Here is a 16,422-nt window from a genome sequence, read left to right as displayed (position 1 = left end):
TTCAATTTTTGTTTAATGCTGCATTTCCTAAAAATATGGGTCAATGTGGCCCAGAAAATTAATTTGTATCCACTGTTATTTTTTTCAATGGTGAAGAGGTCAGTGTTTAATGATTTTGTTCATTCATAATGTAAACAAGCATCTGTAAACTAGAAAAGCAATTATCAACTCACACCTCCTTCAAAATACTTAAAGAAAAGAAGATTTCCTATCTTCTTTCCATTATGCCTAAGGACTTTAGGGTTTAAGTAAATGTCTCTACTCCTGGAATTTCACAATATGCAGTGAGATTTTCTTCAAATAGCACTCTTCAAATTCCTAAGAAGCAAAAAAAAAATCCATGCAATCATTGTATTAGTTAAATGTGTTCTATCATCTTAGAACATTTTGGAATCACCTATCTTTACACTGATTTTTATCAAAAATACTAATCTTATGGCTAAGACTTTCTTAGTGTGGCTAATTCTATCAAAGCAGCAATTTCACATTTATCAATTCAAAACATGGACCTGCATTTTACCACAACAGGTTACATCCATCTTCACTGCCTTTACTCAAGAGACCCACTATAATAGCAAGTCAACTTAAAGCAATTACCTAAGAAGCAGCATCTGACCAATTTACCACCCTCAGAGTATAAATACAAAATGTTACACAGGTATTTTTATTTTGTATGGGTATAAAAGTAACAAATAATGTTTTATAGAATTACCAGCTATAAATTTTCTACCCAAGTCTGGATGACTAGAAAACCCCAGAATTGAACTAAAATCATTAGAAAGATATACAATATATCTTTTATATATCTTTCTAATGATTTTATGTTCTCTTCACAGGTGTTTTGGGGGGAAAAAAAGAAAAAAGATTTTATGATCAAATGGAAAACATTCTTCTCATATACCTTGGATACACGTATATCACAATTGATACGTATAATATTAAACCAGCTTGTCTATTACAGCTGTTCAACCAAAAATTTAAGAGTATGGAGAAAGGATAGCAGAAGTTTTGTACATAGGAAGTACCTCTAACACTTGATCTTGCCTCTTACTGGTCCTACCAAGTTCACATTAGAGAATGACTCTGATTCAAAGAAGCAACTAAAGGCACGTTTAATACAAAACATGTTATGCAGTCCCAAAGGGCAACTGAACGAAAGAAACTGATTTCAAAGAGCTCTTTCAGAAGTTCCTCAAGTAGTCTTGGGGGTCCCAACTCCTTACCTATATTGGATCTTTAAAATATTTTTCTGTTGAACTCCAATAAGCGTTATGTACTTATCTTTTTCTTCAAAAATCAAAGACTGCATTAGTGTGATGTTCATCACTAACCTCACATATTTCATAGTACTGAGCTTAAAAAAAACCCTCACAAAACTACTATCTTAGCTTTTCAGTATAGGTTACCATTGTGAAGCAATTTTACCCCATCAACAGATGGTTTAGTCAGCTGAGATATCATCTTTCATAAAAATTTAAACTTGCCATGACTTTGGCTCCCCGAAATGGAGATAATTAATACTGTAGAGATCCATGTCTTCAGTGTGCCATGCAAATGTTGTTTTCCACATGCCAAAATACAGATATGGTGTATTTACACCCTCGATAGAAATTCCACACTCTTCTCCTACAACATCCAGTATTGTATTAAGACGGGCAATATTCCATTCCTTAACACCCTGAAAGAGATACATAATAAATATACTGATCAGTTTATCAAGCAATGCAACTTTATATAACAGTCTCAGTCAAAAAATACACACCTGATCTAGCCCTTCAAAAAACTGTATGTTCATACAAATTTGTAAGCACTTGAGAAGACAGCTGAAGTTACTAGAAGAAAAATTCTCTTGACCTTAGTAAGTTTTAGATCAAGTCACAAGTCTGAGATGTTCAGGGCAGAGAATATAAGGAAGTTCATATCTGATTTACACTTAGTACATCAAATCTAACATGGATTAAAACACCGTACACAATAGAAATAAGAGCTGCAGACAAAATCTTTGATGAGTTGATAGCTGGAAGCCATTAAATTTCACTGGGCCTATCTATGCTTTTTTATTACTTAAAAAGTAATACCAAACAGCATGAAAAATGATTTAAAAATTTATTTTACATGCATATATTTACCATTTCTCTGTAAAGTATACAAACATAAAATGATTACATCACTTCAGAGATATTTCTAATCATGATGCACTGCAGAAATCTATTATTTCCTGGGATTTAAGCTGTTTCCTTACATTATTGCCCATAAAATCTGTATATTAAAAGTCATTCAGAAAGCAATGCAAGTGGTTTTTGTTGTATTTCAGATTCAATCACAAAGTGCAATTCTAATTCCAGGTAATACAGCATGTAAGAGACAGTATAACCAAGATCAAAGCTACAAAACTGAAGAGAAAAAGATTAGACTTCATTATAACAGCAATTATTAGCACCTCTGGGGAGGACATTAGCTGGTGCTCAAGCAGTAAGGAAAACAAGAAATATAATCAAAACTATTAAAAAGTCAATTCAGGCAAGTTTTCTTGGAAAGACAGCCTCTAAGCATACCCTTAACCGTAAGCTGCTCTGCACACCACCCAGCACCAAACCTACAGTTCTGGTAACCTTACTCGTTGGGGAATAAAATAATGGCAGACTGCAGACCTAACGCATCTGATTAAGGCTAAGTAACATGATGACATTCAATAGTTGGACAGCTGGAGAAGTAAGAATATAGGTTAAAGCAAGAAGTAATGAAAATTTAATACTCTCAGTTTTCATCTCATTTTTTGAGATTTTTATGTCAAGCATGTTAAGTATGCAGCAACTAGAATTGATATATAAGAAGGTAATGTCTGTATGAAGCTCAGAATTGTTGTTATTGAACAGGCACTTCTGACTGCCTTAATAAGTGAAATAGTCATAGAGGCAGTCAGAAGTGCCTGTTCAATAACAATTCTTAATAAGTGAAACAGTCAAAGGAGTAAAGGATGTTTACAGAATGACTTCAATTCAGACAGTAATTTTTGTTCTTCTTTTAAAATTAAAGCCTTGGCTTTGATGTATTTGTTAAACATAAAGGCACCTGAAATTTTAAAATTAAAAAAATATAAAATTCATATGATAAAGAAAAACCACTAATATGAACTCAAACAGTAAATGCTAGTAAAATCTGCACCTTTCAAATATAAAAAGCAGCAGCAGCAAGTTAACAGAACTGTAAAATAAAATATTTGTTTGAAGAAACAACTTTAACCAATAAGTCCTCAAATCAGTTTAAAATTTTATTTTTTTTAAAAACATATACAATTTTTCTCTCTTTACAAGTTGTGCAGTCCATTTGGAGAAATAAATTAATTCACCAAACTAAGAGCAATGTCTCAATCATGTAGGCACATACAGAGGGTTGGAAGAAAACATTTTTACTCGTAAAAATCAACTGTTAATCTAGGGAGTCTACTCTGACAGTGGTCAAAAGTAGACAGGAAACAGCATAAGTAAAGCAGTACTTCCCCAGAATACCCTTACAACCCGCAGCAATCTGCACTTTGAAGGTTTCTTCAGACAGAGGTGTTACCTTTCTACTTAAAAGTATCCCATGGGCTTTTTTACCCATTATTCATCCCATAACATCCTTTCACCCATGTAAGCTCTTAGCAACCATAACACCCTGAATTAAGTAATAGATAAGAGAAAAAATTACTTTTTTATGACACATCTCATGTTTTCACATTCTGTTAAGACGTATCACAACTAGTCACCAAGGAAACTGCTAATGGTTTGTCCTAAAACAAAAGCAAATTCTCCCATGGAGACCAATCCTAGGACAAATAGCTTGTTTCAAAATACCAAACATATCAAATAAACAATCCACAACTTCTACACAAGATACATGAGCTATTTCCTTCTCCTACAGACTATTTTGGACAAATACTCTTAGCTAAAAAGGAAATAGTCACTCAAACTGACTGAAACACTAAAGTCACACTGATTCATTTCCACTCCTCCTAATTCCTTGAACTTAAAAAATTAAATCAATTTTATATTTATGCCTAAATTGTTACCAGTAATTATCACAAATTATTATTAAATATGTTTCTTTACCTCGCAGACCTCTCTACTTTTAATATTCCAAAACATTAATGCTTACACAACTTTTTAAGTAAAATATCCGTTCTAACTTTTCCAGTAGTTACATAACTAGTTTCAGACTTAACAATTGCTATGCACACTAAAAGGATTCCTGCTGTAAAAGAGCAGTTTAACAGGTGAATACATAACAATACTTCTCAAAATTAAAGTATATTTTAGCAGGTTATGCTATGTTTAATAACCATTGTTAGAACATCAGTACATATAGTACTTGACCATGAGGTGTATCTGGTAGTTTCTTAAAAATACATTCAGATATTATAAACTATTCAATGTTAGGAAAATATAAAATATTTATTCTGCTCAAAATATCACAATTATATCCAAATATCATCATAATTTCAAGAGAATGTGTAACAATAATATTTCTAATTTATCCACATTTCTAATGGCAGATTCTTTAAAGAATACCTGTCATCATTGACAACTGTACCATATAATCCAATATCTGGAAAAAAGCTGAAAACAACATATTTTACTTTCTTTAAACAGACTTGAAATACCTTACCAATTGTCATCATTGCTACACATATTACATTTACTTTGTATTTCCTGAGAGAAATATTATAAGGTAAACAGTGGCCTATACAGAAGACTATTATTCCAATATTCACTAATTTTGAAGATGATTCAAACTTACTGTAAATTACTATCCAGAGTTTTTATTACTCTTAACAGCTTTTGCATCTGCTTATAACACAACATGGAGATAAAGTGGGACACTTGACAATAAATTCTCATCTAACACTTGCACAGTTCGGAAGGACCCATTGTTTTTTCAAAGACAAAGAATAATCTAAATCCCAGTATACTGGTAAAAAGTGAAGTTCAGAGTTGTAAGCAGAGACCTCTTTGCACATAAGAATAAAATAGGCTCCAAATGCAGTGATTTTTTATTAATTTCATTTGTTTAGAAGTACTTACAAAAGTGACATGATGCTATTCTTTGTACTTTATTTAAACAAATCAGCTAAGACTGTGATGTATTCTATTTTTAAGAATATGATTTCTGTATGTATACATTATTACACACAATCTTTTTTCAGTGTTTAATTTTTCCTGTGATAATCTCAGGGCTTCATTTCAATATTAATCTGGCAAACAAGATATTAGTTGTACAAGTAAAATTAAAAAGTCCTTATGACTGACTATAATAGTTCAAATAATAAAGAAGAGTGAAAAAAACAATTTAAGAGAGACTGGAAAGGAGTAAGAGAAACATTATAGAAAAATTGTGTGCTTGGTAAACCACTCCTCATTCCAAACATCATTCAGTCACGCCAATGAATATAATAAACTGTCAGGTTTTTACTGTGCCTTCGAAGTCATTAAAATACAGAAAGAAAAATGCTGCAAAGAGAATCTCTGCACTATAAACACACAGATTAGGAAATACAAACAATCTTCTCATTATATCTGTTTTTACTTCTCAGCATTTTTAAGGATATAACCATTGATTTTGCAGCACCCTTTTCAAGGGTGGGCAAGTAGATTCTTTGGAAATGCAGGCTAGAACCAAATATCTTAATGACTGCTCATAGTGATCTCAACTATGAGCAGATCACAGAGAAGGAATATCATGGAATCACAGAATCATTCAGGTTGGAAAAGACCTTGAAGATCATCAAGAACTATCATTAACTTGGCTCTGCCAAGGCCACCACTAAACCATGTCCCTAAGCATCATACCTATGGGTCTTTTAAATATCCCCAGGAATGGTGGCTTAACTACTTTCCTGGGCACCCTGCTCCTGCGATTAGTAATCCTTTCCTTGAAGAAATGTTTCCTAAAATTCCAAGGTAAACTTCCCCACTGGCACAACTTGAGACAGTTTCCTGTTGTCCTGCTGCTTGTTACTTCATGGGATTAATGTTCCAGACCCTTCACCAGATTTGTTGCCCTTCTCTTGAAATGCTTCAGTAATTCAATGTCCTTCTTGCACTGAGGGGCCAAAACTGAACACAGGTCTCACCAGTACAAAGTACGGGGGACAATGACTTGCCTGGTCCTGCTGGCCACACTATTGCTGATGCATGCCAGGATACCATCAGCCTTTTTGGCCACCTGGGCACACTGCTGGCTCATATTCAGCCACTGTCCAGGTCCTTTTCTGCCTGGCAGCTTTCCAGTCACTCCTGTAGCACTGCCTGGGGTTTCTGTGACCAAGGGCACAACTCAGCCTTGTTGAACCTCATCCTATCGACCTCAGACCATCAATCCAGCCTGTCCAGAACCCTCTGCAGAGCCTTTCTACCCTCCAGCAGAGCAACACCCCAGCCCAGTTTGGTGTCATCTTCAAACTGACTTGAGGGTGCCCTCAATCCCCTTGTCCAGATTATCAAAAAAGACATAAAAGAGGACTGGTCCAAATACTGAGCCCAGGGGCCACTGCTTGTGACTGCCCCCCAGCTGGATTTAACTCCACCCTCTGGGCCTGACCATACAGTTTTTAACCCAGCAAAGAGTAAAAGAGTAGACCTATCTCAATTTCACTTCAGAATTCTCTACCCAACCCCTGCTCCCTGTCCTATATCCCCCACTCCCACACAAGCAGCTCAGGGAAATGGAGAAGGAAGGTTGCTTTCAGTTCATCCCACATTGCCTCTGCCACTTCTTCCGCTGCTCCAACATGGGGTCTCTCCCACAGGAGACAGTCCTCCACGAACTTCTTCATGTGAGTCTTTCCCACTGGCTACAGTTCTTCACAAACTGCTTTTAGCTCCTGGGTATTTCCTGTTAATGCTTGAATTCTGTCAGAGGATCCTTGCTCATCCATGCAGACCTCTGGCATTTTTTCCTGACTTCCTGCTGGGAGGAGGACTACTCTTGAGCTTAGAGAAAGTGAAACACCAACCAGCTTCCTTGGGCCCTTGTTTCCTCCAGGGCCTTATCCACTGGGACTCTAACAAGTTGATCACTGAAGACACCAAAGTCTGCTCTCCTGACAGCCAGGGTTGTGGTCCTCTCTTTTGTCTTGTCATGTCCCCTTAAGATCCCAAACCCTGCCATCTCACGGTCACTCTGCCAAAGCTGCCCTCGACATTCACATCCACAACAAATCCTTTCTTGTTTGTGAGAGATCCAGCAGACAAGTTCGGTCAGGAAGCTGTTACTGATGCTCTCCAAAGACTCTTGGATTGTTTATGCCTGCTGCTCTCCTGCAGCCTTAGGTTTAGCTACAACCCAAGTGCCATCCCTAACTCATTTAGAATCCAAGTTCTACACATAATGTCAAGGTGCTGCTTTAAAATCAAGTTGGCTACTCTGTCAAGGGATATGGCAGGAAATTCAAGTACATCAGTTGCTAGAGCAAGTAACACATTAGAGATGTACCTACAATTTAGCAAAAATAACCATTAGCCTACAAACTCCACTGAATCAATCACTCTTGTATTACTAATCAAATATGCTCCCCATACCTTATACATGGGAGAAGGTAGGCACTAGAAGTTGTCTTATCAGGAGAAATAAAACTAAAAGAAGAAAAATGGAAGTAAAGTGCTATCTTCAAGACAGCAGCTGAGTCGTGAGAGAGACACAAAACATTATTTTTATGTGCTTCTTCCAAACTTGGCTTTTCTCTACGGAATAGCAGATGCAATTGTCAGCACTGAAGTCAGATGTGTTTTATGACTTGATTCATTATAAACTTCAAATCGGTCACTTTTCTTTGGACCTTTGAAACTAGGAAGATTTTCCCTGCCTAGTAGCTAGATCAGTCAATGTAGGGATCACGCTTTTTTCTGAGTCACCTACATTGTCATTATCCTACAACGCACTGCAATTAAATGTAACAGCAATTAGAATGTATACAGGACAGAATAATATTTCAAGCAAACCTTCACCTGGAATTTATTTTCTATAAAGCTCTACAGAGTGCACAGAACACTTGTTCTCATAGATTATTTCCTTACTTGTAAAGACTTAATCTGAATTCAAAGATGTCAAGATATTTTAAATAAATAACAGAGATTCTGGAATAATTCAAATATCACAACGGTAAACTTTAAATCATTGATGGTAGTTGTCAAATTTCAAAGCATGCATTGATAGCTTTGTTCTTCTTTTGTTTGGGTTTTATTTGTTTTGTGAGTTCTTTTTCTGTTCCATGTAGCACAGGCTTTATAACTTTACCCCATCTTCCAACCCCCTCAGAACCTGTCATCCTCTGGTTTTAAAAAAATCAAATACTACAAGACCTATGATCTCTCTGGCACAATGCAAGCAAAGTGCTGGATTCCACAAGCAACAGTATGTTTCTTAAATAATACTAATAGTAAAAATTAAGGCTTCATCATGCTTCAGATATAGATGTTGCAATATAAAATTGACTGTCACCAATGGAAAAGAAAACGTAATTTGTAAACTGTTAAACTGAAGAATACGGATTTACAGCACAGCAGTAGTTCTCACTAATTTTGATGACCCATGTAGACATATAAACCACATTTTCACTAAGTTCCTTGTGGTTTTCCACCTAGAACTCTGTCAGATACTTACCTTAAATGTAACATCTTTAACAATCTTTTTTCTTTAAAATGTATTTTGTAGAAAGTATGCATTTGTTTTGTTTCTCGCAAATAGGCTGCTATGACAAATTAATCCTATCATTCCCTTTCTGCCCTATGGTGCCAAAAATGTCAGTAATTTGTATTCATCTCCTTTCCACAATTAATGACAATCCTGAAGGAAACTGAACAAAACATAAGAACAACCTCTAATTTCAAACAGATTCAAGAAGATCTTTTCTTAGCGCTATCTTCATGCATTAAAACATGAAAAATATTAGTTGTGCAAGTACACCATCTGCTGGCCAAGAAGGAACTGTGGCAAAATTATTCTAAGACAACATTTTGATCACTGTAACTTTCTCACCAACAGCTTGGTACCAGAGTTTTTTTCCTTCTTTTCCTTTATACATCACTGGGCTGTATACCATCACAGTGGCTGACATTAACTGCTCAAGTCTGCTCACATTCCTCAATGTCAATTCCTCTCACTAACATTTCTCCTTTGTTATATAAATAGTACCCATTTTATCACACGCATCAAGGTTTTCTTAGTCTACTTTTTATTGCTTTCTTCCCCACTCTCTGCAACTTCATTTCAGTGCTTCGTTTCCTTCTCCTATGCATACAGCATCTGAGTTAGGATCCCTGAATGCTGCCCTTCTCACTTCCCCATTTGCTTTTTTTTCTGACCTCCCTTCCTCAGCTTCCCAATCTAATGAGTGCAACTCCATGAGAATGAAATCTCTGACCTTCTCTTTGACCAGTCAGCATTTCCAAATTGGACATTACTGCATTCATTTCTTTGGAAATGTTGCTCATGCAACAGTAAACTTAAGATACTGAAGACGAAAGCAAACATAATCAAAACAAAGCATATATTTGTGCAAAGTTATACCATAAGTATAAGAAAAAAATCAGAGAAGAAGAGGGGCAAACTTCTATTTCTTGAAACAAAGACTGTTTTTCTGTGCCTTATTTCAGTCTTTACAAAGCAACAGCCATCTACAATGTCTCTTCGCCAAAACATTCCAAATTAGAATCTTCAATTATTCTCTAACTTATTTTTTAAAATAGCTATTTGGACACACAGTAGAATTTGGACTTGCTACTTTCTCTAAACAATAGACCACTGGACATCTATAGTTATGTTTCAAAGATCACATACTCAGTGTAAAAACTGAATTGCCTTCAGCCATATTGGCTGCCCATATTTATCTTTGGACAGTTCTCAAGTAATCTGTCTTCTGTGAAGAAATGTGAAATACTAGTAGAGCCTCAGACCATCTGCCACAGGGAAATCATACTTTTTTTTTTAACGATTGAAGAAGGCAGTTACATAGAACATCAAGAACTCCACACATGGTAGATTCTTTTAATATTTGCCCCGTATTTTTTAAATCCTCAATTTTTTTCTGAAATGCTAACGTTTCTTCTGTTAGTCTGATTACTTAGATAATCCCTCCAAAATCTAGGTCCTATCGTTACTTACACAGCCTAACAGATATCAATGACTATTGTGTAATTCTTTGCATAATGAGATTTGTGCTAAGAGTCCCTTTATTATCCATAGAGATCTTGGCAAGTAACCAGCAACATTTATTTCCTTAGGAAATTTCAATTTTGTCTGTTTTAACTGAAAGGTAAACAGTAAGTGTAAGCACATTTCCAGGAAACTGCAGGCATTCCAAACATGTATAAAGTACAACTATTTTAATCATATTCCTCAGTGAAAGAGGAAGAAATATAAGTATCTCATCTTTTAATTTTAAAGTAAAAGCTATTTAAAATACCTCTAAATTTCCACATAAGCACACAGAAAATACATACTAAAATGTTAATAAACAAATAAATAAGTTGGAAGTAATCTTAAAGTTCTGGAGAATTCGAAGTGAAGAAAGGGAAGAGTCATGATCTGGAAGAGTAGCAATATTCTACCGTCTAAAGACAGAACTGTCTGACTCTTGCAGGTGTAGAGTTAATTTCAACCTTTCTTAGAGTCTTTAAAGTGAGTAACACAAAGATTTCAAAGGACAGATTCACCGTCACAAAACAAGACTGTATCCTTTAAGTACAGTACCCTTTAAAAGAGGGCTGGAAGACACAAACTTCATAAAAAGCTATGCATACTTCATCATAAATGCTCCCATTGATATCTGCTCCATAAATTGGTGCCACAAAAGTCAAGTTCCTCCAGTATTTACGCTCCAGATCTTCGTAATCTGTGTATCTTGGGGTGCGGTATCTGCAAAGGAAGAGGTAGGCAAAGGTTCATCACAGTCTTTCAACAACCACCTTCACAATGGACTATGCTTCTGAACCTGAAAATTGAATTCTAAGAGATCACTTTATTTCAAATTTTTCAAAACAGAGGAATTACTACTTGTCCTGACTTCTTAGTGTCATAATTAACCATATCATGGAGCCTTCTGCCTGACAGCCCCAGTAAGTGAAGTCATCCACCTACCCAAACAACATTTGCTTCAGTCTCCAGTAGCTAATCAGGACATCTACTGACTGTCCTCAGGCTGAACCCTTCCCTTTCATTTGCCTTCTGTAAAAAAACACGCATGGAAAAGTCATGCAATTAACAAGTATTTATTATTTTCCTACCTCACCACCAGTTCTGCAAAGACACAGATATAGGTCTTGCATAAGCCTGCCTCAGAACAGCTCAAACTTACTAAATCAGCCCATGCATCAGCCCTGCCAGGCAAGACCAGTACTTTCTTCTCTTCTTTCTTCCCCAGTAAAACCTTTCAAAAAAGTTGCAGTATTTCAAACAATTGATACCAAAAATTCTACAATGCAGAGAAAAAAATATGTAAGGGACTTTTTACTCCTTTATAACAGCAAAAGATACCATACTTATATGCTTAATTGAAGGTACCTAATAAAAACATGCTTAAACATATTATGTATATAGTTCTAGGAGGTTACTCATGTAAAATCTTGTGGGAACACAACACAAGCACTCTACCATAGAAACATCTATCAATAGCTTTGCCTCAGGATCCTTTGTCAGACCTCTGTTCTCCCATACTCAGGTCTCCAGAAAAGAAAACTTGCTCCCCCATTACTCCAACACTGAGAAATGAAGTTTCATATCAGAACTGCCAACATGCTACACTTGAACAACTGGAAAGAAAATCCAAACATTCAAGACTTAAGGAGACCAGGTAGACTTACATCATGTAATAACTCTTAACAGAGACAAAAAAACTTAACAAAAATCATCTTAACCACAGCATTCTCAGCAAGAGAGTTGTTTATTATTCTTCATGATATAGCTCCAGAAATCAGATTGTTTATTTCTGCTTGGCGCTGAGAAATATGCATACATGAACTCCTTGATTACAGGATGCAGCTATGCCTTTATTTCCCAGAGGTCAAGTAGAGAAGTATTTTGGTTCAATGGTGAGTTGCACATGTCTAAACAAATAAGAGATGAAATCCATCAGACTGAGTGCACATGATCTTTTTAAAGGCAACTATGATTTAATTTAGATGTTCAAGGTCCTTCTCTCTTACTCAAAGGAAATAGATAACATCACAATAGTCAAGAAAAGGGTCATTAACAGATAAGTCTTCTCCATTAAGGAACAAAATTATTTTTATGGGAGAACAGAGGCTCTCAGCTACCTGATAGTTTAATAAATACAGACTTAGAGTGTCATAGGAGGTTATATGACACATTTTCTCAAGAGCAGTGATGAATATTTAGAACAACCTACAACTAGTAATAAATAAGAAGCCGTCCCAACAGTTCTTAATTTTGTCTATGAAATTAAGTTGCCATCTGATTTCAGTAAAAACCATGAAAACTGAAATCAGAAACACTTCCAATATAGCGTCCATAATAAAGAATAATAAACATCATGATATATACTAAAATCTTCACAGTTTTGCATTACGAAACTATTTTAACAAATTAGTGTCTCATTTTATTATAGGTTAACAAAATGTAAACTTTTTAACATCGATGAAAAAGTATAATTGAAAATGACATCAGATACCACAGAGTTATGTTCTATTCCCATCTCTAACAGTTGCTAAACAATTTTAAAAACTACAAAATAGGTTCCCACTCCCACTTAACAGAGAAAGAGTACTGTAAGTGTGACAAACACAATTTTTCACAAGTAATATAAGGGTGGAAATACCAATCCATTTTAATTGAAGAAAAAAGATTATCCATTTTGCACTATTGTAAAGGCATGGATATCATGGGACACAATTGCTGAGGAGTCTCCTTAAAAACTTTTCATGTCCTAGTTTGTCCTGATCTTGACAGCAGCTTCTCTTCTTACATCTTAATTCCTTAATTAACCTATGAGACAAACCTTGCTTTAAACTAAGGCAGTGTTACCTTCCTCTATTCAAATATCTTTTCTCTCTAAGATGCTTTGACTCAACTCCCAGAAACTATTTCCACTCAGTTTTGAGAAAATACTGAAGTAAAATGTATTCTTTCCATGTGGTCAAAAGGACAAGGAAGAATTCCTTCTATCCATTCCCTCTTCTTGGAATGCTCACCAATTTGAAACTTTTCAGTACAGTGCCTAGCCCTCTATAAACTCTCCCTTAATATCCATAACCAAAACATAAACATTCACTAGATGCAGCTAAGTTCTCTTAGATTAATGCAAAACTTCTGGACAAGTTAAAAAAGATGCTGGGTTTTTTTCAGAATTACATGATGATAGGCCATTCCAGTATCTAGGAATTAAATATTAAACATGAATAGGTGTAATCAAATTAAAACTCAGATGTTAGTCTGTATTCACTATTTTCTACATAACCATCTTTTAGAACAGAAAGAAAAAAGGCAGACAGAAAGCATCATGTCTCAGGTTTTCTAGATGCTTTCTTGCTGTCATGGTATCAGATGCCTTCAATAACACAAACAAAAACAATATTCACATCGTTGTACCCTTAGGAGCCAGGAAAAAAGTAAAAAAAAAATCACCACTTGCCTTGCACAATTCAAAGAAATCACAATATGTGAAGATAAATATTTGTCTTTCTAAGCAAGACATACATACTTGTCACTGTTGGCCAGTTGCTTGAACTCCTTCACCGTCATGGGCTTTTTCTGAATGTTGTACTGTGTGAAAAGCCCCGACTGGCCAGTGACTATCTGTTGAATTGGAGCAGGAATCACCAAATCTTCAATATCATTATAATGTTTTCTTGGCTTCCACTCCTTTGGTGGGATAACCTTTAAATTCAAAAATAAAACACAGGACATCACACTTGCTGTATCAGTTCAAAACATCCTGGAAAAAATTGAAAGTACCAGTCAAATATGACCACATGATCAAATGAACACTTGCTTACCAGCTGTTTCACACTAACTAATTGAAGTGCTCCTAGATAATGTAGAAAGCAACTCAAAATAGGGATAGTATCACCTCAATTCACAAGCAGCAACTTGCTCATCTACAGCAATTCAATCAAAGACAATTCTGCAAACATGTTTTAGAAAGCCTTACAATTGAAAAATAGTTCAGAATCCATGGTATGGTACATATTTAGTGATGTTGCATTTGGGGATATGGCTTAGTGGTGAACATGGTGGTGTAAGGTCAATGGTTGGACTCAATGATCTTTGAATCTTTTTCAAACCTAACGATTCAAAGATATAAAATTTTTATCGCCAATTAAAATACTCATACAAAAAACTGGCACTCCCCTGTCTAAGTGTTATTTGGTATAAACAGTATATATAATTTTATTTTTTACTGAAAAGTGAAAAAAGTACAGCTATTTTAGAGACCTTAAGATTTGAGAGTCTGTGCAACTCACTCCCCATAACACTGCAGGATGCAACTCTGTTATAGTAAGAGTTTGCACTAATTTAGATATATTAGCTTTTATAATTACATGATTTAATCCTCATAATTGAAGATTAAAGCTATGTGCAGATTTACCAACTGTAAAGTTAACATATTTATTTCAAGTACCACAAAACTGCTTATAGTCTATGAGAACTACTCAGCAGATTCTAAAGTGTTAGCAATAAAGTCACTAAGAATTTCAAAGAAGACTGTAGTAACACCAGTGTTTTTTAACAGGGCTGTGTAATTTTGAACATTCTTTGCATGTATTATTTTACCTGAAAACAGATAACTCTCTAGATGTTAACTGCATCACTTATAAAACACAGGAACAGAAAATTTTTATATATATATTTTTGGTCTGGTTTTTGTTTTGAACTTTTACTTGTCCAAAGCTCAATGCCATGTTTTTTTGAATCACTCATTATATTCATTCTTTTCTGCCATGCTCAAATCAACTTTTCACAAGTCACAAATAGGCAAATTGTAATGCTAATGTACTCAAACAGTTTATTCCTCAAAGAAATCCAGTCAAGACCATTTGTGCTAACAAGCATAAAGCAAAGGACAAACATCAAGCTGAAGAAAAGTTTTAAGAAAGTAACATACTTCCAAACCTAAAGTTTTTAATTCAAACATTTTTATCCAGTTTTTACACAAATGCAACTCCCTCTTTTCCTTTTTTCCTTCTCAGCTTCCATAGGACTTCCGCTGTACAGGGACTGCTTAGCAAGTTGATTGCTTTTAGAGAAAAAAAGTAAGCGAATCATCTTGTGATTCCTACTTACTTCTTTCACAGAAATCTTAAATTATATGCACATCAATAAAATACAGAATGTTAGTCTGAAGTTAGTTTGACGCATTGAGAAGTCATGCATCCAGAATATATGCATAGAAATCAAATACCTGCACAAAGATTTCCATTTTCATGATTATTAAGCATAAAGTTGTAGGTTTGGTTCAACTATAAGAATACTGAAAAGCAATATTTGCATTATCTTACTTAATTCAAGGTCAGTGTGTTTTAAGCAATAAAAATATTTTTGTGAATACAGGTTCAAAGTATCTCCTTCCAGCTAACTGGAGCGTGTTTATTGCTGTTGTAATTAGTGTACTGGTTAGAGAAGTGAATTCTCTGGAGATCAATAAGCAAAGTACCACTTTAAAAGAATATAAAAATAGAGCTCCTGCCCAAAGAATTTGCATTTTCTAACAAAGATTAGGACAAGGACTGAAAATGTTAAAATATCATGTCCAAAGCGACAGGCATTAGACAGTGTAAGAGCTGGAAATAATGACCAGATCTCTGTGACCTGTCCCACTGAAGCCTCTACATATTCCCTTTAGTAAGAATAACCTCTTCAAAGTCAGGCAAGTTAGGTTTACTCAATGGAAGCAACTTAGATCAAATTCATCAATCAAGCTTTTGAAAGCTCAAATATGAAAAAGGAAAAACCTAAGCTAAGACTTTCTCATTTTCTTATTTATTTATCCATTTATCAAAGATCTTAAGCATATTAATACTGTCTAGTATCATGTAGTGTGATATGCATTCAGATTTAGATAGGGATGTCTTAGTTATATCAGTCTCCTCCACGAAGACAGCACTTTAGTACTACTGAGGTCACTGCAGAGTCCTCTCAACACGTACATTTCTGTTAAATCCTCTTTCATATACTGGTAATCTCCTGTTGTACATCTGACTCTGAATGGCACTGGCTACTATTTCTATGTAACTACTTCTCCCCAATTCCTCTGAAAATTGGTTTTCTTGCACTCGTCAATATCTATTTTCAGCATAATATTCCAAAATTACTTTTCTACTTGCCAATGTGACTGAAAATTAATTTAACTATTTTGCTCTATATAAATTCACTTTGAGACTTCAAAACAATTCTTATTCCAGTAAAGACCAGCTAATCTATCAGTGTGCC

At 35.1% G+C, this 16,422-nt stretch overlaps 1 protein-coding gene across 11 annotated transcripts in view; it reads right to left on the bottom strand.

Annotated features, from left to right (window-relative positions):
• KDM4C (lysine demethylase 4C) overlaps positions 1 to 16,422 on the bottom strand; it is a 265,110-nt gene that overhangs the window by 228,960 nt on the left and 19,728 nt on the right. For 9 of the 11 annotated variants that reach the window (XR_001873728.1, XR_001873729.1, XM_017808184.1 and 6 more), the window contains 3 exons: positions 13,694 to 13,869; positions 10,779 to 10,893; positions 1,485 to 1,678 (listed from right to left, as the gene is read on the bottom strand). Coding sequence is in view for 8 of the 11 variants with exons in the window: in XM_017808184.1 (XP_017663673.1) it covers positions 1,485 to 1,678; positions 10,779 to 10,893; positions 13,694 to 13,869 (485 nt within the window). In the remaining 3 variants the exon portion in view is untranslated. Of the gene's footprint in view, positions 1 to 175; positions 319 to 1,484; positions 1,679 to 10,778; positions 10,894 to 11,115; positions 11,203 to 11,332; positions 11,401 to 13,693; positions 13,870 to 16,422 lie in introns of those variants that run through there. The other 2 variants (XR_001873730.1, XM_017808187.1) reach the window with 2 other exon arrangements.

This window comes from Lepidothrix coronata, unplaced genomic scaffold (assembly GCF_001604755.1).
Source record: "Lepidothrix coronata isolate B3197 unplaced genomic scaffold, Lepidothrix_coronata-1.0 Scaffold22, whole genome shotgun sequence".
NCBI classification, from domain to species: Eukaryota; Metazoa; Chordata; class Aves; order Passeriformes; family Pipridae; genus Lepidothrix; species Lepidothrix coronata.
This window is presented reverse-complemented; position numbering and strand designations above follow the sequence as displayed.